At 41.1% G+C, this 23,592-nt stretch overlaps 1 protein-coding gene and 1 long non-coding RNA gene across 4 annotated transcripts; one reads left to right on the forward strand and one right to left on the reverse strand.

The window, feature by feature from the left end:
- Positions 1-2,417: 2,417 nt before the first annotated feature.
- Positions 2,418-22,938, reverse strand: Vdup1 (arrestin family protein Vdup1). 3 transcript variants are annotated; one of them, XM_022797362.2, is made up of 6 exons: positions 21,603-22,914; positions 12,849-13,025; positions 12,475-12,626; positions 4,545-4,754; positions 3,760-3,918; positions 2,418-3,585 (listed from the first exon to the last, which is right to left on the reverse strand). In XM_022797362.2, exons 1-6 carry the CDS (start codon positions 21,724-21,726, stop codon positions 3,415-3,417), a joined length of 993 nt encoding a protein of 330 aa, XP_022653097.1. In that variant the 5' UTR covers positions 21,727-22,914; the 3' UTR covers positions 2,418-3,414. The 3 variants fall into 3 exon arrangements, with proteins under 3 accessions (XP_022653097.1, XP_086838919.1, XP_086838918.1); XM_086982793.1 differs by lacking the exon at positions 4,545-4,754 and having other exon boundaries at positions 21,603-22,938; XM_086982792.1 differs by lacking the exon at positions 12,849-13,025 and having other exon boundaries at positions 21,603-22,925.
- On the forward strand, positions 19,770-22,111 carry LOC147756681 (uncharacterized). The gene is made up of 2 exons (XR_015323194.1): positions 19,770-20,876; positions 21,479-22,111. It is a non-coding gene; the product is annotated as an uncharacterized LOC147756681 (long non-coding RNA).
- Positions 22,939-23,592: the final 654 nt, after the last annotated feature.

Consider the following 23,592-nt stretch of genomic DNA (forward strand, 5'->3'; position numbering starts at 1 on the left):
ATGGGAAAAGAGGAATACCGCTGAAAAGTATGAGGTCTAAGCAGCATTTAAACACGCTTTGAGCGGTAGGGGAAGTTGTGTCAAGGTGCCCCCTATATAACCCGGTCAAGCCGGCCAACAAATGAGTCAAGAGAGGCATTACTACCAAATAGCTCTAATATCAAAGCCACATTAATTTTCGTGTTGAATATATGTTTGAGAGTGTAGATCAGTTTTTCTCACAGGGGAAAAACCTCTATTCTGATAAGCTATAAGGGAGCGTTCATAACGAGTTATGCTCTGTATTATTGAAAGTTCTATAAGTTGTTGACAGCTCTAGAAAATGGGTATTTCAAGACATTTTTTTATTTCATCGTTACGAAGTTTGTGAACAATAACATATTTACTATAGCTGCCAGCAGGTTTGCCAGTGCAAAGCGTCGGTGAATAGCGCAGAGTTAACGTGGTGGCCTTGTCAATGATAATATATTTGTAAGGGTAGGTTGCTTGTACTCACAAAATCATATTACGTAAGATTGACTTAGCGGACCTTAAGGAAGATTACGCTTGTGTGACTTAAACTGAACACGCTAAAGAATCAAAGGCGCCAAAATTCTTCAGTTTAATGTGACAAGTGTCATAACTAGCAGCCCCTATTTGGGTGAATTACCTTATCTTATGAAATGCTTAAATATAGAACCCCTTACAAGGCCATTCTGAAACAGAAACTTTTGTTTTACCGGGTCGTTCATTGTTGACTAAAGGAAATTTTGGGACATTATTTTTTAGAAATACTAACTGCACTGCTCGACTGCTGATGTAACTAACGCACTTTCGTTCCGACCGATGACTCTGCTATGCTATCAATTGTAGCAGGACTACTCTGTAAGACTTTACACACGCATATACAAGATTCTCTATATCCAAAGGGCATACCAAACGATACGTCTAACAACATGGAAACAACCAAACCTTTATACCTATCATCGCAGTGCTTCAAGCCGCATGTATCGACCACGTCTAGTTATTCCAATGTCCTCATTAAGCATATTGGTCGCGTGAAATTACTACGAATCCCTAGGCCTCCTGTAAATCCATTCTACGTACAAAAACGCCCTAAAGCAACAAAGTTCAATGGGGGTGGTGGGTAAGCCTAAATTGAACGTCGATACGCTATGAAGGGTGATGTAAAAAGGCAGATTAAATAGGTATGTCACGGATGGATTTTGTAGCTTGATATGAAATCAGCGCCATGAAGCCGCGCTCCTGGACGCTCAACGTGTCAGGTGTTATAGATGTGACGGACCCAGGCATCAGCAGAATATTGGTCGGTCCGAATGATCATCTTAATATTTGTCTACGTACTCAAGCACAATCGGGTTATTTTTGATGATCGCTATTTCCATTGCGTTACTTTGTGTTTCTAGCTTTGAAATTTACAGCCTATACTGCATAAATTTTGTGTATTTACCGCTACAGGACAGGCTTAAATGAGAGTTTGTCAGCTAAACAGGCATTTGCGAAACATCATCTACGAACAACAGTTTGTATTCACCCGGGTAAAGCATGTTACTATGAGGGCTATTCTTCTAGCACAACTATTTATTTTTTATCAATGCTTACAAACAACAAACAAATTATTGAGAAACAAATGGTTACCGTCGTTCGGCCCAAATCAATATCCTTGGGGTGAATTATCCTATAATCAAGCTAGCTTATTTATGCGTGTTTATACGTAGATAAATGTGGCCTTTGTTACAACTAATATCCGTTAGTAGATTATCGTAGCGGTATCTTACGAACAACGGCAAAATTTTCCGCCGCAACGGCTAATGATTACTGGTTTAGGCCCTGCTAAGATTCTGAGACATCGGTATACAAGCTTCGTATGAAATAAAAACTTTGGAAATAGCTATCAAAAAACCGTATCACTAAAGATAATGTATTACGCGAGCGATATTTACGGGCAAAACACTACGGACTTTGTTAGTTAAAAAAACCATCACTACTCCGATCTCGTTACTTCACCAGGCTCAAGTCGATAAGTGGAACCACATTTTGTAACGTTCTAATTGTATAGCGTTTTCATTTTGATGATCTGACAGTAACGCATTTTTCAGTTCACGTACTTTTAAGTGGATATACAGGACGTTACGATTTTCATAGAAGTTTCGCCCTCGAGGCGTTTACTCTGGACTACTGTTACTTAATGTATCCTAGCTATCATACTTGCGCCTCATCTGGAACCAATGAATTTACATTTATTTTCTTCATTGGTCGTCATAGTGTTTACGGTAAAGAACTAAATATAGAGGCAACGGAAACATGCTGAATACGTGAGTCGTCTCAAGAAAATTTAGTACAAAATGAGATGTGTTTCTGTGAAGTTTTTGTTTAGGTTTCTGACCGTAGAACTGTTGTGCAAGAAACGACAATGATTTAATAGTCTAACTTTTATTGGATTTTGCTTTCTAAATACACATCAGATCAACAACAAATGCATATATTTGCCGTTAGTCGACACACTCTGAGCATGACATTAGCCGTAATTAAAAGCTTTCAGTTCGATATTCAGGTAAGCAGTTGCTCCTCGACTTGATTACTTATTGACGGCAAAGGGTGCCGGAATCTTGACTGAGAAAATATACTATGTTTTAGAATAATTTATATTAAATTAAAAATAAATAAAAAAATATGCAATTATTTTAACATTCCTCCTTCTATATGCTCTCCGCGACCGTTTCGCCCTGCATTAGAGGGCAACACCGCGACTTGATGATTGAGCATGACATTCTCTCGCTGCCAAATATCCTTCACTGATATTCATAACCTTGCATTCAAGTGCCGTTACCTAACGCAATTAATTCTATAAATTCAGCTCAATACGTTTATTTAATCTCTCAGTTATTAATGACTAAACTGTTTCCTTGCTCTATTACTTTACCGCCTTTCTCTTCAGGCCTAGGAAGTACTCGATGGATTTGGTTGTCTAAGCTATTTCAGCCTACACTGAATGACCTGTTTAAATTAATTCTAACAATTATGTTTACCTACACAGCGCTAGGTTTACTGAAATGACTTCAATTAAATCGTGCTTACATTTTTTGCTATTACCCTCGTAAGTTACGACTTAATTATCAACATCGGCAGATTTCCTACTATAACCCAAATAAGTCCTATGGAATAATTGAAACGTGGCCAACTGGCTCTAGTACAGGGCGGATACTCATTCATTCATCCAAGAGTCAACGTTCTATCATAACTAAACGTTTTGTTCTTCCTTGAAATCAAAAAGCTTAGTGTTTTATATCTAATAGTATCATGTAACAGTAGATTCGCTAACACGACGAAGTATCTACAGTGCCCCGTATGCACACAGTGGTTAACCATTGCTGCAGTCTTTAACTATACCATGTGAAAGGTCCTGTTGTAGGATCAATATTTGACCTCGCTCGCTGGCCTGAAAATAGGTAAGACGGATGGAAAATGTGCAGGATTTCGACCGCGCTTAAGAGTTCCATCTGGATTCCGTAGAGGATATGTTGCCATCAGAATGGGTAATTGAAGTCGGATGTCCTTCTGTAAGCCCTTCAGAATGACAACGAACTGCGAAGGAACAAAGACAACTATTGGGTCCGTCATAGATAAAATAATGGAAGCTGAAAAAGGCAAGTATATTGAAATAGAAAAATTCAGTATATACTGTTCGTTTAAAAGGCGCATCTGTTTTGGCGTAGCTAGCATGTGTAAGAATCTGAAGTAATATAATTGGATACCTACGAAAACATCGTATTGAATACGGATGAGATGACATCCCCGAAGGTTCGTTGGCGGTAAAGGCGGTATATAGAGAAGCTCGTTGTCCCAATCGGAAATTTGACGGGGCTCGATCTTCCCTTTCTCAATAGTTGCCAGTTCGCGAATTTCCGTCGCAACGACCTGAAGTATCGGTAAAACGAGTTCTGTTATCCAGATCAAACTAGTATACTAGCTGTCGCACAATAAATGATAAACTAAATTGTCGTAATTTACTTCATTGACGAAGTTCCAGGTCCAAGACCGCATCAATGTGCCCAGCAAATTAAGAACCGGAGGCCCGGTGCTTCCGAGTTCCCGTGAGATTCGTCTTTTTCTTCATCTTCTTCTTCTACGAGAAAACTTCTCGTAGTGGAAGAGCGAAGCGACAGTACTAGTAACTGTGCTCGTAATACGTAAACACCTCATAGGCGTTAATAATTGTAATAGTTAACCATGTTGTCAACCGCAAAACACGTATCAACTCATTAATTAGGTAATTAAACGTAACTAACCAGCTTAATCAATAAACAAATTAGATTTTTACGCTTGAAAGAGGAATGCCACTACGGTCTCTTGTCTCCTATCATAGAAGACAAGCGAACAGCAACGAATGAATCATACCAGATTAGACGACGCATGGTGCGTATGACAACTCTCATATTGATTCACATTGAACTGCGCATTGACTCAGCTAAGGAGATTTTCGACACGATATTAATACTGATCTTGCATAAATAAAGTTCGGTATTCGTTATATTAAAATGAACCTTATTTTTGGCGGTGTACTGGATCGTCTCAGTTAGGATAGCTTTTGTTTTCTTGATAGCGACCCTCGACTGGTTGTTGATCGTAGCTTTCAAGCCGATGCTTTCACCAGGTACGTATCCCCCCTTGTCGAGACGAACTCGACAATTGATCATTCCCGTGGAAAAGCAGCCCTGGCCGACCTTTTCCTGCACTTCACAGTTGAATGGTTGCTGAAAACAAGTCAACACTCTTTCTCGCTAGTCGGTGACAATAGCCATAAATTAATTCTATCGTATATAGATATAACTATTATTATTTCCTTGCGGTAAAAAGGATGCACAAGAGTATACGTACGCACAATAGCTATCAGACATACTTGCGTCGACCGAAATATCATTGGCTATATCGAACGCCAACGGAAGCCTTGCTAGTAATAAAGCAGTCATTTTACAAATGATTAGATCTGATAACGAAAAATGATTGTAATGGACGTTCCATAATTGGGAAAGGACTTTGCAACTTGACATTTGGGCCGGTTAGAACTGATTTCTAATCGTTAGTAGATCATGCGGTCTACGGCTGTCTAGATGACCTAGCTACCTGCGTATAATGCCGGTTAATTTGAAGGGCAAAAAATCACAGCTTAAAAAGTCCTTGCCACTTGAAACAATATCTTTTCTCCGTTTTTTTTTGTTTTTTATGGATCAGGAGTAAACATATAAATTCTCAATCTTTGCAACAATTGTACGACGAACCGACCTACGATTTAACTCATACTAACGTAACACTGAACTCCACATTACATAAATCTCAATTATTTCGAAGGACACCGTTCTAGGGGCACATACTGATAACGACGTTAAACTACCCCGTATAACTGTTGATGCTGTTGCGGATGCGTTGGTCAAAATAGAGCTTTATCGTCGAATGAAAAATATGTGCGTCCTTGAAGCAATCTCGTTAGTGGCTATATTTTTTTCAAATTATAGCATAGAGGAATCGACATCGCTGAATAAATCAGACTTGTTTCATTTCCTATTACGATATAAAAACTTGGTAGCTCTGAAGGTATTGCCGTGATAAACAGCTGCCAGCCACAGTTAAGAACGTTACTGACTACCCAACAATGGCAATACGATATACACACCATCAAGTCACTGTAGTGGCGCTAGTTGAAACTTATATACTGTAGTGTTATCATGATAGAAAGGGGTGTGGCTACACAGGAGCCCTTCATCGGTAAACGAACTATTATAATGGGTGGAATGGGGACTCTTTTGCGGGCGGATGACACCATAAACACCGCCATACTATCGTACTACACTAAGGAAACGGCCATCATCGTAAAGTAAGGGCGTCGCCGTTATGACGCTGAGTGGTAATGCAAACGGAGGAAATGGGTGAGCAAAATGAGCTCCCATCCCTTTGATGTGCACTGTTTTCCACATACTCTTGTTGTTAACATTGCCGCGCTTTATGGGCATTAGTGCAACAGCGAGCGTGGTTGTTCTTAAACGTGCCATAAAGACCTTTACGTTGACTTAGGCAAGTAAGTAGTGGGGGGATATCAATATGCGGAAAGATTGTTTTGTCGCTCATATTGTTGATGGACGCTGAAAGTAAATGCAGACGCTGTAGATACGTAATAATCTATTCGAGGGTTGAATCGAAACTCGCTTAGCCACTTTACATGGAGAACAAGTTTAAAAAAAAACCGTGGATGAACCGTGGATTTATAAGATACGTCACTATAGGGAGATCTGCGCAAAATATTCCGTTATTTAATTTTGAGACGCATAAATTTCACCTTAGACCTGTAAATAACACGTTCATGAAGGCGGTAATCGTGCCCACGGCGTCCTTTTCCAGTGATATCCTTGTCTTAAATTACGTAAGTATAAGCATGGCTCGATCACGTCTTTGCTTATATCAATAATGTTATTTCTGTGATCATTGCTTCACATACTTTTGTCACGGACACAAACTAGATTAAAATCATTAACTTTTATAAGTTAGTGTTGTCCTACAGGAGAGTGGTCTAGTCCTTTATACTAGCCAAATATCTTTGCTTTCTTTAAACAGCTTCGTTCAATTGTTACTATACTCGCTATATTATTATATATTATAACTATTAGTTTAATCGGCGTTTCTTATTTCGGAAAATACCATTATAGGTGTCATTATGCAATTCCGAATAAACCCAGGATAGTGTCTTAAATAACGGCGCTGTCGCTGACGTCGGCATCCAATGCACAAAGGCACAGACGAACGTTAGCTATCTAGAAAAAAGGGGAGATAAATCTGTATACGAAGACGAAAGGTTTCCTGAGTACCGCGTATGTGCCCTAACATGAAATGGCCTCGGCGCTTCCATCAAAGCTGTCGTCACCGCACACTGTGTGTGAGAATGAAGCTGTCATAACGGTCTGAAAAATTTTCTAAAAAAAAATGGAAACCCGCTGACACATTATAGTACTTACTTAGATATACATATGTACATACAGACACTGATACTAACACAGATATTGCACAGTGAACGGCAGTCCCAAAAGGCTTTTGCTTTTCTATTAATTTTTCCCCAGCGAAAGAGAGCAGTTCTCAAAACCCAAACTCAAAAAGAAACAAAAAAAAAAAAAGAAAGCTCAAAACAAACTCAAAACAAGCAAATTAATTAGTACTGTTGATATTATATGTTGTGCAGGTGACGCGCAAAAGAGCTTTGACCTCTATGTGAACAAAGGGGACATGTTGTTAGCTAACTATTCAACTAATAATATAACTATGATTTTTTAAAATTGTGAGCAATTATCTAAAGGAGTGATAGCATGATTAAATAGAGAATCGGTTAAAAAATAAGGGTGACATCTCTGTATTATTGTCTAACTGCTGGGATAAGGATCAATGTTTGATTTTGAAGTTTCAGACATATATATCCACTGTATTTTTCCTTTTTTTTTTTTTTCAGGTATTCCTTATATCTGTGTTTGGTATAACTGCTAAGTTCTCTGTGTATTATTTGGTCTTTAAGTTTAATTATAAGCACGAAGAAGGATCTAATGGAGCATACTTCGGTATCCGAATAATGATTCAAGGAAAATGAGGCCATTCATAGTATTTTCTACAAATGTTGTATAAAATTAGAGAAATAATTTTAACGGATATTGTTCTTAGAATCGATTTTGCCGACAAAGTATGCGCAAAAAATAACATCTATGTTCTAATGAGTCTTAAGCCTGCATCAGCTTAAGAATATAAGCGGCGTTTCCGTTTTGTCCGTCACAAGAGCCGATGTCTTCACAAGCAGCATTCTACGCTGCGACTAGATACGATTTGCAACTGTTCTCGTAACGCAGGTGTTGCGTCGTTTCTGTGACTCTGATGAACAACACACGCCACCATTGTAGGGTCCGCCTGTCGACAATTGGTCAGGATTCGCCGTGTACAACGGTACTACGGCGAATCCTAATAAAGTAGCGAACACCATTTTGGCAGACCAGAATAGCCCAGGGTTACATCACGTCACGTCGGCTCTTTGGTATTCCGACACACACACTTCGTCGGCGCACCGAAGTGGCCACGGCGCTAAGGTAGCGCGCGTTCGTTTTCGACTGATCAGGTGACGACTAACTAACCGGTGAACGATGCCATCACCGTAGACGTCCGCTATTGTTAATAGTGTTTCCATTGCTGCTATGCCATTGCCTAGGCGGGACGCGCATCAGAAGCAGCAGCCGCAAGAGCAGATCCACCGCGGCCTCTGTTGCAAGCATAACTGAACATGATGAAAAAATTTACGTGAAGATATCGAGATAGAAAAGCAAAAGAAAAGGTTAATCCATCCAACCTTTTTAACTTGTGCTGCATCGCCAACGACAGGACAAAGAATAAACATATCTTTCTGATAGGGATAGGGCTACGCGTGGTGGTTCAATGGGAACAGCTACTTCTGGACCGCGGCAATGATCCGCTTTGTGGATTTGGACGCATCGAACGTTCTCAGTAGTCGGAAACTGAAACAATTGATGAACTATATTACAAATAAATTATGTTTTTCTTAATAAAATTGAGCAGAAATTACATGAGGTGCAGGAAGCGCCGCGTTATGGAGCTGGTATAGATGTCGACATCGCCATCACACAGAGATAACTGAGTGCTTACGCAAAAGAGTTTTGATTTGAGATTAACTAAATTAAAAACAGTTATATTACTAAGTGTCAACGTATTGTAGCCTTGGCTCATGCTATAAGTGCACCTATCGTCCTACAGCGTTGCTCAGCGCACGTAGTCTGAAGCAGATCAAGCAAACATTCGACGTTCTAATATATATATAGGCCATTTTCCAAAAATGCGATAATGCACTTGCATTGACGATGAGTTCACTTCTGGCAGACGCTCACTTTTAAGGATGCTCCAAAAGAGTGGCTTCTAGTAGTACCTATAATATAAACAGATTGCAGACAAACACTACAGATGAAGCAAAACGTCACATGTCTTCTTGTTTCTTCGATATAGCTGCGACAACAGCGGCTAAACCAGTATCACTGTCAAGATATTGACTTGGCTCGACTAAATTTAATCAATACCTAGTTTACCTCTTTACTTAAACCTTAACTTCCTAATTTGCATTTTTTTTTTGAAAATTTCAAATAGGTGCGGTGAATGCGTCTTGAGATATGTCTATTTTGGTCTCCAATATTATGGAAAATATTTTCCAATCAAGGTAATATTTAGATGAGTTGTTTCCAATTGAACACAGGTGCTCTAACAGCAAAATTATTTTTTTTGTTTGCAAGTAGATACTATTAACGTAAAGCATCTTAGCCGCATTACTGGTATAATTGTGCGGAAGTGGGGAGGTTCTGACCCCGCCCTGGTCATCTTAGATCGTCGTTATCACCCTCGACCGAATGTTTCTCTTTTTGACTTTGCCGTACGCTTGAACATGAGTAAATTTGCTATATAGATGTTTCAGTGTCACATAGCCACAAATGAGTAAGCATCATTTGCACGTAATGAAAATAGAGTACTCTGTGGCGCACTCGCGTATTCTACAACGCACTATGTATTGCGGCTCCAATCCTCGCTTTATTGAGATAAACTTGCCAGCAGTTCATAAACTATCGACCAACCCTGCTTGCATGTCCTGAGCGGTTAGGTCGACGAATTAATGCAAATGATAAGTCAATGAATATTAACCTAATACACGTACATATGCATTGAAAAATTTGTCATCTAGTGCGAAATCTCCAGATAATAGTGATTACCAAACCTAAATCAAGGTTGCGGATTCCAGTTCGTAAAGTATAGGCGACAAATCTAGAATCTTTGTAAAAGGTGCCCGGCAAATAGACACTCGCTGGCTTCGCTGTTTAAAAAATATTCGAATTAGAACGTCACTTCTGACACCAGATTGATAGACACACGAAAAAGCCTTGCTAGTTTTAGCTAAATCAAAAAAATTACCTTAAATGTTTTACTCCCTATACAGCCGTAGGCATTATTTCACATAGAAATGCTAGTCCAAATCTCTATCCTATTCGCCTAAAAGTCGACCCTGATATACGACAGTAAGCAATAATCTATATTATTTAGAATATCTGGACGATCTAAATATAGTGCCTGTTCAAAAACGTGCGTCTTTTTGTATGCGAAAAAAAAAATTTCTGCGGATCGTAATAACACATCGTTTCCCTATTTTATGTGATAATGACCTATCTTTAACCAGCTGGTCAAAATGTTGCCCTTTTCTGTACAAACAAAGCAATTACATTTTCGTTTTAGTCTCTGAAACTTTGCGTTGGGGCGCGAACGGGCTCGCTAACAGAAAAAGCTTTAGGCTCCATCCAGCCATTGCCACTACAGATAGCGTATTACGTTTTCTGTTTTAGCTAAACTATTTTTCGTATTACAGCCACCAGCAACTGCAGACAGCTAGTAATATGTGCTTTGTACAAATTCCTATAATGCAAAACAATAAAGAACTTTTCGTCCAAATAAAAATGCCAAGTGGTGCAAGAGCTTAAAGTACTTTAGGCCAACTCAACAATGCTCCCGTCCCTTTGCTAATATCTATGCTTCATGAAAACAAGAACGGGGTCGAACAACTAATCGCCATTTGAACTTCAATGCCGTAGGCCACAGTGATTTTAGCCCAGATACAGAATGAACCAACTTTCTAAAACTTCAAAAACTTGAGCTTAAAACGTACACACCTTTTTCGAAGCAGCCAAAAATTAAGCATTAGCCAGGTGAACTGCAAGGCTCAGTGCGTATGTATGGAATATTAGATAGGATGGGGGGGGGGGGGACTGTTATAGGAAAATTTAGAAAGAAGCCTTTTGAAAGTTGTCAGGTTTTTGCTAAACGGACGCGTTTGTTACTGCAATAATTCGTCAATTTTTGTATCGGATCTTAAATTAGCACCTTAATTGTCAAGAGATCTTTTCCTTGTCCTGTATATAGCGTATTCACTGTGTAGCTTTCAGAAAATGAATTTTCTTTATGCACACTTAGTCTACTATGTAGATCTTAAGTGTGAGTGTATCTAGCGAGTATAAGTACTTGCACACATCGAGGTTCAACCTAATCATACTTTTCCATGAACTATTGAATTTTTACCATGGATTTGGTCTTTTTTGTTGGACGTATATGATTCTTTAAGACGTATATGTCGTTTGCACAAAAAAAACGCCGGTTTGCAGTGGTACGAGATATATGGGCATTTGTTTTAGATGAATACATACAGCAACATATTATAAACGACTATAGTTCATCTGCTTGTTTATCTAACCCTACAGCCAAACGTGCTACGCTTATCATACACTGGCTATCCAGCGATTAAACATTTCGTCTTGAGGACTCTTAAGCATCAAAGCGCCGGTCGCAACAGCAACAAGGCCTTCTTGGCCCATTCAAGCGATTCTCAGCCTTAATAGAACCTCGCGTTAAGCTTTACTAACTGCGTGCACATTGTCTATACGTGCGTGGCGTAACTGTCCGTTGGACTGCCGTGCTATCAAACCCGCACAACTCTGTCCCGAACTGACGACAAAAGGTGCTTCGCCGATAGCGGACACAAAGAACAGTTCATGTCCGCCCCTTTTCCAACAACTTCCAGATACCTTCAATCGATCTGCACAGCCATTTCTCGAGGCATCGAGCGTTACTCCTTCTAAAGGTGCCGTGCAAACTGAGCCACCAATAGCTAATATCGAACTAGCATTACTCGGCGTATCTGGACGAAAATGAATTTTCGATTATGTATGAAACGTATTATAGTACGGAGGAAATATCATTTGCTGATAACGAAAACAAGGCTGCAGTAGTACGATTCATCGTAGATTATCGGACTCTTAGGACCGCAACGAATCGTATAGATACAATAAGCTATCGCTTACAACCACACGTCGCTCTATAGCAATTGCCCTTTCCTTTTGTTCCGAAGTAGATAAATGACTAAGCTTAGACCTTCGCACTCCTGCCAGTTTTCAATAAACGCTAATTTCAAAAAGGATGACCAAGTGCCATGTGGGCATATTTTGGCTCATTATAAATGCCACTCGGGAACCCAATGGCAGTTCAGCAGCCCTATGACTGTCTATTTTATGAACAATTGTTTCATACAGCCTATAATGTTTTTTATATTACAACAACTTGAAAATAGGATCTATTCGAAATTGAAGGGTTTGAGAAGCGATATTCCAAATGGTATGGGGTTCTGTTGAAAAATACATTAAGTCAAAAAAGGCTTACAATACAAAGCCAAGCGGCTAAAATACAGGGTAGGTCAAAAGCTACAAGAGAAATTGCGTGCGATTCAGTTTCTGCCTAGGCTGAATTGATTCAAAAAGACTGCTTTTTACTATAATAATTTCAAAGCTTTCTTAAGTCAAAAGGCGTTTATATTGAGCTGACTCAATTGACTGACAATGGTAATTTTGGTCGACTTACCGTGAGCAGACTTGGTTCAAGGTTAAGGTCGATAGGGCTCATGACTATAAACACCTGTTGGTTTTTGTGCGTCAGTCCACTTGGCTCTTTGAGAGCTGCTTTGCAGAAATACTGAACCCACCCATGTTTTCCCAGAAACGTTGATGGCATACCTGTAACGAACAGTAACATACAGTCAGTAACAATGTTGTGACAATGTGCTTGAAAACCTCACTTATCGCCTTTTCTTCGTGATGTGTCGAGCCTTTAAAGTTAAATCACGCGAATTATATTAGCGTTCCTATCCCGAGGGCCTCATCACGGCCGAGAGCACGGTCAGTAGAATAACTCTTTACGTACTGTTTACTGAGAGGGTTGTACGTTAGGGATCTTACCAAGTGGTAATCCAAGCTTGAAGGGAAAAGAGTGAACTCCTGGTGACAAGGCGACCGACTGTTTGGTGTTCTCTCCCAGGAGTCGCATTCGAAAATCGATGTAGTTCTCTTTATCCTGTTGATTGGCGTTTCCTGACATTTTGACGATGCCCTCGCCCACAATATGGAAGTATAGGCCTACAGAAACACAATGAGTTGCGGTGTTAGCTTTTTTAACGACTATCTGTTGGTGGACTAGGAAAGAGGTGCATATAGAGTAGGCGAAGGTCGGTTCGGAACCTTTTCATTCTGTCTATTTAAATATAACCGTGCGAATTACGCCGGCGAACCACTACTGCGCTTGATTCATTTGGACCTGCGTGACCCCGAAGCACCTAGAAAACACTGAAAAAATTTTACGAAGCAGGTGCATCAATAGCGTTGGATCTTGCCCTCCTGGTAAGACATCGTAGGTCGTTAGCTTTAGCGACCTTCTTGACAAAGATGTATGGGGCGCCTGGGCAGCAGAAGCTATTAGTACCCGTCAAAGGATCCACAGAGCGATTTTTTACACAAGGACATAGTTTATGAACTTCGCAAGAAAATAATTGTGGTGACAGTAACAGCATCATTAAGCTGTTAGCAACGAGCACGCGTCACGAAAGAGTGAAAGTGGAATGAAGGACACAGGAGCAAAGTATCGCTGATTGCACAATACTTTATATAAATTGGATATCATAAAGGTCGAAGAGAAGTACATAGCTCTTTCGGCAATTACTTGTTCAGTACAGCAGCTATGATTGTGTGTACGAGTCTCTCGTACCGTGCAGCAATGAGGCCATAGGAAAAGGCTACGTTCAGAAAATATCTATGTACTGAAATACTGCTATTCAGTGTAATGGAGTATCATAATGGAGTGACAGTTATGCTTTACATAATACTGTTGAAGGAGGATTACCTGGAATTATAAACTTGAGAATCTTGCCCGACGAAATTGAATCTAAAGAAAAAAATAGTTTTCAAAAAACGAAAAATATTCGTTCGGCAGATTTCGCAAGAATTAACCTCCTATCTTTTACAAGGTGTTGGACTTGACTTGAAGAACGTAAAAACAATATGTACTGTTATGTATGAATAAGATAATTAAATTTACAGCACCGTGCGTTGTGTCACAAAGTCAAATCACTTTTGAATTAATTCCCATTCATTAGACGTACATTGATCGTCAGTAAGGTTGTCGGTCGTCCATTGCATTTTCAAAGGTTTTGAAAGACCTTCAAGAGGCCTTAAGACAAATGATATAATTTTTATACATAGCAACGTGGCGCATTATGCAGAAAGAGGCTTTCGTCAAAAAGACTCGCTATTGGCCAGGCTATATTCGTACACGACGAATCGTACGAGTGCTTTCAGTTCTACGCTTTTTTTAAACGATTGCTAGTAGAATTAGCTAATTCATTATTATTATTGTTCCACAGTTATTATTGCTACAGAGCTATTAGATGTATGGCTTCTTCGTTCGGAACAAAAGTCCGTTGAAGTTCCTTTTTTTCGGTATCGCAGAAAATCTTATCACTTCATATTTGGCCGCCGAATGGCAGGCCTTTAGTGATGTTAGCTTCACAAAAAGATTGCCATTGGTTTCACTAATGAAATTAAGCCGGAAGCCGTTCGATTAGTTGAACAAGAAACATTTGATGTGCTTTCCTGTCCAGGTTCATACTAGAAAGATACTGCAGCGAATACGTTTGATCGAATGCCGTGCTGCCTTCCAGCACCCATCCGTGTAGATCTGCACGAAGCAATCTGGTGCCCAAAACTTTTATGTTTTTTTTGTCTGAGCCGATTCTGTTCCCTTGATACTGATGAAATGGAATCAATGAGTGAAGGATATGCCTCGACAAGCGTTGCCGCTACAGGTCACGGCTTATAGAAGTGAACTATTTGCACTCAAGTAAAAAAAAAAAGTCGAAAAATTAATTTTTTTTTAATCGGATTACCACAGGTAACTAGAATCGAATTCAACGGGTCAACTAAATGAAGCAAAGCTACTAGGGACCAATCGGTGAGTCAGGCCTGGCACATACAAAGTAAAAAGCAACAACAAGGAAACGCCATATGTGTAGTGTTGGTGGGCCACTGAAGACATCATTCCGTATAGATCCTCGCTGCATGGCGAAAAACCTACTTTGCACTGCTGGAAAGGATTCCAACTGCGTTGCACCAATAAAGGCTTAGTCTCCTCTCGAGAAGGAACGGCGTCATTCTTTGGCAAGATAACGCCACGGTGACATGGAAGCTTTTGCCACGCCCACCGTATTCAACGCATATCGCTCCTGCCACTCTTGAATCTGTAAAATACTATTGACCACCAGCTTTTGCAAGACAACAGTGGTTATACCTTGATTTTTCAAGTGCCTAGACGAAACTTGCTACGAACACAGGGTTCCTATTTTTGCCTGATCGGTGGCGGTAACATGTATCTGCTACAGGTAGCTATTTTGCTTAAGAAAGAATCTATTGTGTAGAATTTATTGAGCTATACGCCATACAGAAAGCTGTCGTTCTTATCCAACACTGCGCTAATTGGTAATGATTTAGAGGGCGCAGTCAACTTGCAAGTCGATCTTAGTTCGGACATCTTTGCTATCAAGATAAATGCATGTAGTAGTGCCACAGCTGCCCAAAGATCCTTACAAAAATAACGGAAGCAGAAGTATGGACACGTTTCATCCAAAGAAAGATAATCTACCTCTCTGCTCATCAAGTCCGATTAAATATCAAGCAGTTTAAACAATCTAAATCACTTTACGCTTGGTTCTGCTGAACCATCATAGTATTTGTGCTATGCAGCGGCGTATTTTCTTTTTTGCATAGTTATGAATAATGGTCATTTTCTGTTGCCATTATAATGTTTTACCCACAGATAGTCATAAGTATAACATACAATCTGTGTGAGCGCCAGGGCCATATTAGAGATATCTATCAGCAAGAGATATATGTATATATTTCTTATGCAGTGTTGATGTTATCCAATTATTGGAATGATACGACATCACAGAAGCCGTACTTTGCTCCATCTTGCTGCAATTGCCGATAGAGTAACCCTGACCCAACCCAGTTAGAAAAACCGACTAGATTCTGGCAATCACGAACAGAAGCACAGTAATATATATTCACGCTTATATGTATGGGTAACTTCGTATTATGAAAACATCGGCCGTATGCTACCCGTATGAAAGCATTATAACAAAACTGACAGCGACGAGATAATAGATACTCAGTGTTGTACATATAAACTGAATGGTCCTCGGGCATTCGTACGTATTAACTTCACGTATATAAACGGCTATAAAAATAGCGAGCCCACATTTGAAACCGCTCTTTTGTCTGTGGTCTGTCAACAATTTAATCATTGTTCTGATAATCAACAACAACGTAAACTGTGTAGTTGACGGCTGGTTAAGGTTCCCGTCATTTTCAACCGTTGTCTTGCTGGGAAAAGTTATCAAAAAAATCGTCTTTTTATAAAGAATTATCCTGTGCGTTAGACAGAGTAACGAAAAATTGCTTCGACACGCAGACAAGCTATCCAATAAATTTTCACACCCGTTGCGGAAAGTTGTATCAAGCAATCTAAGGAAATCTCATGAATATAGTATGAATCCCACGATTTTTCGTTACAAAGTAAACCTATTATGTGCAACTTAATAAACGGTACGATTCCCTGTCAAGCAGTTCTCTTACGGTCAGATACGGAGAGAACTTACGGTCAGATAAGAAATTTTTACTACAACTCGAACACCACTCAGTATATATTGTCAGCTTATAGCGTTTTTGAATGCCTTTTCACCTGCTATGGCAGCCTTTTAGCTCCGCTGGAGGACTGAGGTGGCCTTAAAGCCTCTTGATAACTTTTTCACTTAAGGCAACAAGCTGTGTTGCATTAAATTTACGAAATTTCAACAAAACGTGGAATTGATCCGCTTGCATGTCACGTATGCAATTGGATGTTGCCTCATCTGAGAAGATCTTTTTCGGTGTTTACATGCTCATTTGGTAAAGACACCCGGAGGCTCATGTCCATGGTCATCGTTTCGAAGATTTACTTCGTGCTCCGCGGAACGTTGCGTGGTATCGTATGCGTAAAGCTAATGTGTCATACGAAAACTACACAAAAGCGTAATTCTACATAAATTCTTGCACTACAAGTCATGCACATTGTGCTTAGCCAGTCGCCAAAAAGGAAACAGTTGTTTAATCGTGTACGAAAAACACGATTCACGAACATCTGCTCAGTGCCGAAATAAGTTGAGCGTATCTTTGAGAACGATGAAACTCTTAATGTGAGACGATGAGGAAGCTTATCTAGCCCAGGACCTGTATTTTGTACGGCGCTTTGATAGTTCATTAGACGCAACGTAAGTTATATGAGAAACGCTTATCATATACAAACGGCGAATCTACTCCAAAAGCCGGCCCGATAACAAAAAGCGCCAATGTATTGTTCTAATGAGTTCTGTAAGTGGCGATTTGACCCGACTGACATTTCCAATGAGACGGCAATCTAATTTGAATTTATTTACAAAAAGTCATGCTATGTTGACTCCTTTTCTCGCTGCGACACGTCTACCAGATAACCGCCCGTATGATGAGCTATGATAACGTGAAATATTTCACCGTTCGAGCATGTCGCTGGTTCGAGAGAACTTCTCCATCTCCGATAGTTGCCCAAAGCCAAGCCCTACCACATCGTAGTGTATAACATAGTATATTTTATTACTGCGGAATACTCACTGCGGACTATGGAATAGATGTGCCCACTCCATTATTGTCTTTTACATTTGTGATTCATGAGTCATCTTGGTGACACTGGGTCATCTGTGGTAACGCCAATTACCATGCCATTACGCTTCAATGTTGCAGGGCAGCCTGTACTCGGTTCGTTGTTACTCGGCCAGTTCGAACATAGCATAGTTAATCCATTGCTGTTCATTGACCGCATCCTTATTTGGCCGCCATATCAACGCTGCCATACGGTCGAGCGTGGTGGCAGTCTAATTCTACCGCGTAGAGCTACGCTGAACGCCGAACGCCGACGATACCCACGGCCGCGAGTGGGTGGAAACCAACAGCTTTGATCTTTACAGAGAAATGAAGTCTAGCGACAAAGTCAATTTATCCATTTCACGATTTCAGCTCATTCGCCGATCGATTGATTCCACGCCAATGACTCGCTAGTCTGGGTCCGTCGACAGTAAGTCGAGCGAAAGAGAGAGGTTTGAAAAAGTTTTTCTGTTTCTCCTTGAATAGAGCAGAAGAGGTTAATTGTCGACAAAAGGATTCCTTTGGGTGTTCGCTACTGCAGGTGCTTGTTTTTTCGCGGCCCAACCGGCAGTTCGGTAATAATATGACGATACGTTCGGTGATCTTTTTCGATCTGTAGGACACTAGCGTACAAGAGCTGTAATAGAACAGCCGCTCTGTTACCAAGGTGCGGTGTTGGATTAACAAAAAAGAGCCACATATTAAGGCTAAGTTTACGCGAAACCAAAGAAAATCCTACAATTGGGTGATGGTGCACACCCGATAAATGACCTTTCGGGAATCTCAATGCTGTTGCAACGATTTTTCACATCCTGAATGCTTAATAATGGTGTACGGGTGAGAATTCTGCATAAAATTATGCTACTAATACTTGGCTATACTTCAGTCGGAAGTGGCGCTGTAAATGGAAATATCGTACGTGGCCAATTGCAAATTTGTCCGCCAACAGCATCCCGGCGTAGGTATTGGCGTTACCTCAACGTACGTCAGTGATATCAAGGCTATCGGTGAACACCGGTATAATAGGCAACTCATCAGCTGTTCAAACATTTTGTGACGTCTGACACTTCTTACCAATACACTGCGCTACGGCACACTTCATTTCAACAACATTAGCCAGCTGGTCAAAATCACAAGATCTGTCGCATGTGGTACGTTTTATAGTGGAAATTTTTAAGTTACTTTTACTTCCATTACGCTAAGTTTAAGTCCGCTTTGGGTTACGACACAGCGCGGACGGGAACGCGCGGTGCCGCGATGAGACGAAAAGCATTTCCGCTCCATAACAAACTGACGAAGGACTTTTATTCTGTATAGTTTATAGCCATCTGTCCTTTACATGCGTGTATCGGTAAGGCGGGCTAGCTGACGAGGCGAGCATCATAACTCGACACGACTATTGTAATAGCGGTTAATGGCCCTCGGCGTTGACGCTCTCGTGGGTGATACGATGCGTTCGCTGCTCGTACATCGTGACTACGACTCCGAGGCGAAGTACGTACGTCTACAGCAGAGCGAATCGTCAAAAACACAAAGTAGAGATTGTACCCTTGAGTATTCGCGTCCACAGTGATACCTCTGAGGCTAGATGCCCTTCATTGTTACGCCCACCAAATCGTTTTGCTATTGGCCCAGATAGATTTATGGCAGCGGAAAGATGATTGGGTAATAGGAACGGCCACGGCGGTAACAACGATGTCGGACAACAACGAGCCAATAGTAGTAATTAGCTATTATCGGGCAAAAACGGTACATTCAAAAATCAACGACCAGGTTCAACCGTTAGAGCTGAAGTACACAGGGCAATCGCAGCCGTTGCAGACATTAATGTACAGAACGTCGACGAACAGATGCGGTCTCGAACTGAGACTGTACGAGAAAATGTATAGTAAATGAGTTGATCAGTGACGTCCTGAGAAAGCGAGACCCGCTCCTAATCATCTAAAATTTGCAGCTAACTAAAGTGCGTCAACGAACAATCTTCTGGGTAGGTTACCTAAAAGCTAGTTTGCCCTATACAAATGGTCAGATAGGAAGGCTTTTGACTGAGGATGGATGTTGTTACAGCAGCAAGAATCTCAGTAAGATTAGAATTAGAATTAAGATAAACATAACTTCAACTGAACAAAGATACATGATGATTCAGGGATACTGCTCAGTGTTTCTACACTGTCGTCAGTGACGACCAAAGCGAGAAAAAGTAAACAGAGTTTGATGTAGTGTAGCAGACGTAATCTAGCTGAATAATGTGCTTCTTTCAAATTCAAACAGACTAGAAAAAAACCTCACCGACTCTATTCTCGTTTCTAATCGATCCATTATTTTAGTCAAGTTGATATTGACCGGAAGCCATTTTGTCGGGCGATGCATTGATTCCCAGAAAGCGGCGTTAATTCTACTACTACAATACCGATCTAGTCGTTAGTCGATGTTGCTTCAAGCGAAGTTACCCGTTGTATGGACGTGCAGAACTTTCTAGTTACGCAACTACCCTCCGTCCACCATTTATCTGTGACTGTCAGATTAACGACACCAAATGAGAATGTCTCAGGACGCAAGGGAAATAAATCTAGTCATTTTCTAGCTTTTCCGCCCGTAATGCGTTTCGGTTATCAAACGGCGACAGCTACTACCAACACGGCAACAGTCGACGTTACATCCTGTCTTAGCGTAGTCAGCTCGCGGCGTACTGCTAAACGTTTAGCAACAGACAAAATGCTCCGTAACGCCTAAAAAGAACAATAACTATTCATAGTTAAAAAAAAATCACCTCGTCATATATAGTTATTCATTATGACGGCCACAAGCGTCTAATCGTCTATGATGATCCTCTGCGACTTTTTTCGTGCATATGAAAATTATTTTAGCCTTGAAGGCCGTGCCTTGAGTCAGGCCATAGCCACTATACTTCGTACACATTCGATTCCAGAATATCTCACGTCGAACGATGTTGCTCCACCATTGCGTCGACGTGTGTATGAAGATTCATTGATCGCGCCTGCTCCGCGCGGCAAGCCACTTCTGCCGACGGAAACGATTCGTGTCGCCGACGACTATTTACAGCATATAGATTAAATGTAAAAATAATAAATATATACTTACAGACGAATACCGAAACGTATTATTATAAATGTGCGCACTGGTTTGGGTGATAGGAGTGCTAACATCTACGGATGGAAGATGTAAACAACGGTCAAACATGCATCCAATGCTATGCATGAAGTAAGTTATCAGCTTGATACAAAAGGAGAGGTTATCAAATTAAATCACGTGAAAATATCTCAGCTTGCTATTTGTTTCATGCAATGCCGTTTAGGCTAAGTTTGAAGAACATTACGTAAGCGAACTGTTCGCGGGGCGTTTGAAAGGAAAGATCTATTTTAAAGCAGGGTTCGACATCAGATGTTCGAACGGACACACTGACATGCAAAGCGAAAAATCTTTTTGCGTGACAAACCATTGGATGAAGTAATAGCAAAGCATTTACGTCATCGCTCCCCAACGAGTTATCTGTTACGTATACTGATAAGTTACTACGCTTGCTGATGTCCGTATGGCTACAGGACAGGGGTGAAATGTATCAGGGCAGAATTATGGTCAATGTCACAAGAAGCTAGAGCTGAAACTATTGCCCACAATCCACTGGGTATAGAGCGTAATTTTGTATAGTGCTACTCTTCCCATAGATTTTGCGTATCCTCTGCAAGTATTCTTGCATGCGATACGGTAGCAAGTTAAGCTTCAATGCATGAGACGAACTTGAGGCCAGATTTCGAATGGATTCAAAAGTTTTTAATTCAATATTGTGTGTATACGATTTATAGTGATCGAGCGTACGTCGGAATCGTGCAATAAGGGTGTCTCCGCCTCGTGAGATTATTTGCATACCCTCTGAGCGTCAGACAGTCCACTTCCGTTCATATGCATATGCGTTTGCCAGATTCGTACCTTGTACAGGGGTGTCATCGTCGAGCTCGACGATTACCTGCCCGGTGAGAAAAGAGCCTGGAAAATACAGAAGACTCTCGTTGTCTAGCACAATCAAGAACTTGGCCAACTTGCGGTTCGACATCTTCGATAGTGGGTCGAAGCCTCGGCCGGTCGTGTAAACGAAGACAAAAGGTCAATGCTTCTTTGTTTTTTCGACCCTTCTATTATCTCACTTATAATCGCACGTCATCAACGTTCATATCAATCGATCGTTGTTTGGTGGTGCCACACCTTCGATTGCATCGGTTTTCATCTTCCGTAGTCCAGGGATTATATGGTTAACGACACCGAAGCAGATCAACGACGACACAGTAATATCCCAGTATATTCAGTATTAGAGAAAAAAAAACGTCGAAGTTTAAGTCTTTCACCTGTTTACGAATTTGCCGATTGTAGCCAGCTGGTTATCACAGATCTTTGTTCAGTGTATAGTATGTTTTTTGGCTGCACTTGAGAAACCGCAACAATTTCCATAGGGCATAATCTCGACGGAGCTAACAACGTAAGTTCGGTTTTTTTGTGAGGGAATAGTGCTGGCACGCTACGAAAAGATACCGTACAGGAATTGGTACCAGTTTGTGATCACTTCTTCTTCGACTTCATGAACTTCAGCCCGATCACTGCGCAACTGACTTTCCGCTCGCGGTTAGGGCAGACTCGGCTTAGATCCGTACCAAATAGATCGACTCAGAAGCAAAACTACTAAGTATTATTTGCTATACTATCTGCCTTCGATCACCATATACGGGTGCGCGCATGGTCGCCGCTCTCTGTCGTCAGCGAGCCTAATTGTACTGCTCTGCGCTATGCCGTCCTCGTCCTCACCATAATTTCCGACAACGACAACGTCCGTCGAATCTGAAAAGCCTAGTAGACCACAGTCGCTTCAATAGACAGACAACAGATAAACTTCAGTTTGTCAGCTGCTCGCGCGCGGATCTGCTTCTGGCGGAGCGGAAACCATCGCACTAGAGACAGTTCAGCCGCTGTCTTTGCTGCTGCGGTTGTTGATGATGATGATAGAAGTCGCTGTTCCGAAGTCGTCTCGCTGGCGATGCGATACAACCCGCGCGCACTGCGGTGGGACTTCGCGCAATCGGGGAGAGGGTGGCCGCACGCTCACGCGCATCGGCAGCGGACGCAACCGATGGGAGAGCTGAAGAGCCGATGCGCAAAGATCTGAAGTCTTCCTACGCAGGAAAGTGGCCGTGACGTTTTTGCCGGTGACGGAATGGCGGCACAGTCAAACGCAAAAAAATACATACGGCGAAGGCGCTATGACGAAGCATCGTTGCCAATGATCACCGAATACGAGTCGACACGGACAGAACACACGATTAAATGAGTTGGCCGGGGACGGAAGGCGGAAGACAGAGACAAATGAGATAGAACAGGCATTCTATCTAAAGGACTTAACAATCTGTCGGAAGCTCGTGCGTGAGCCACACACACACACACACACACACACACACACACACACACACACACACACACACACACACACACACACACACACACACACACACACACACACACACACACACACACACACACACACACACACAGCCTCACACCCATACACACACGCAACGACAAGAAATACAAGCTCAAAGTTAGCAAAGCAAACAACCAGAAAATCGACTAAGACAAAAAGGTATCAGAATTTACGAATCAAGCATGTTAGCACGCAAGTACTTATGTACATGTATAGACTATTCGTCGAGCAATAGCCGATATGAGCATTTATAAAAGTTGTTTCAAGCGTTCAGTATAGAAGCACATGCTCATTTAGCAATCACACATAACCTAAGGGGCGTTATGCGTTTGACGAAAACAACTCGATGTAATACAGTCCTATAGTGTAACCTACGTCTATATTCTATATAATTATGTTCGGTATATATAATGATCATTACTAATAAAGTTGCGAGAGGCTAAAAAAGAAACA

This window comes from Varroa destructor, unplaced genomic scaffold, assembly GCF_002443255.2.
Source record: "Varroa destructor unplaced genomic scaffold, Vdes_3.0 BEIS01000003.1, whole genome shotgun sequence".
NCBI lineage: Eukaryota > Metazoa > Arthropoda > Arachnida > Mesostigmata > Varroidae > Varroa > Varroa destructor.

What these genes read in the sequence shown, in the direction of transcription:
- Vdup1 (XM_022797362.2), bottom strand. Translation starts at nt 21,726, where the DNA reads ATGTCGAACCGCAAGTTGGCCAAGTTCTTGATTGTGCTAGACAACGAG. An exon ending in CGATGACACCCCTGTACAAG is followed by an intron (nt 13,026 to 21,602) that starts GTACGAATCTGG and finishes GTGTTTCTGTAG; the next exon opens with GCCTATACTTCCATATTGTG. An exon ending in TTGAACCAAGTCTGCTCACG is followed by an intron (nt 4,755 to 12,474) that starts GTAAGTCGACCA and finishes ACTTGTTTTCAG; the next exon opens with CAACCATTCAACTGTGAAGT.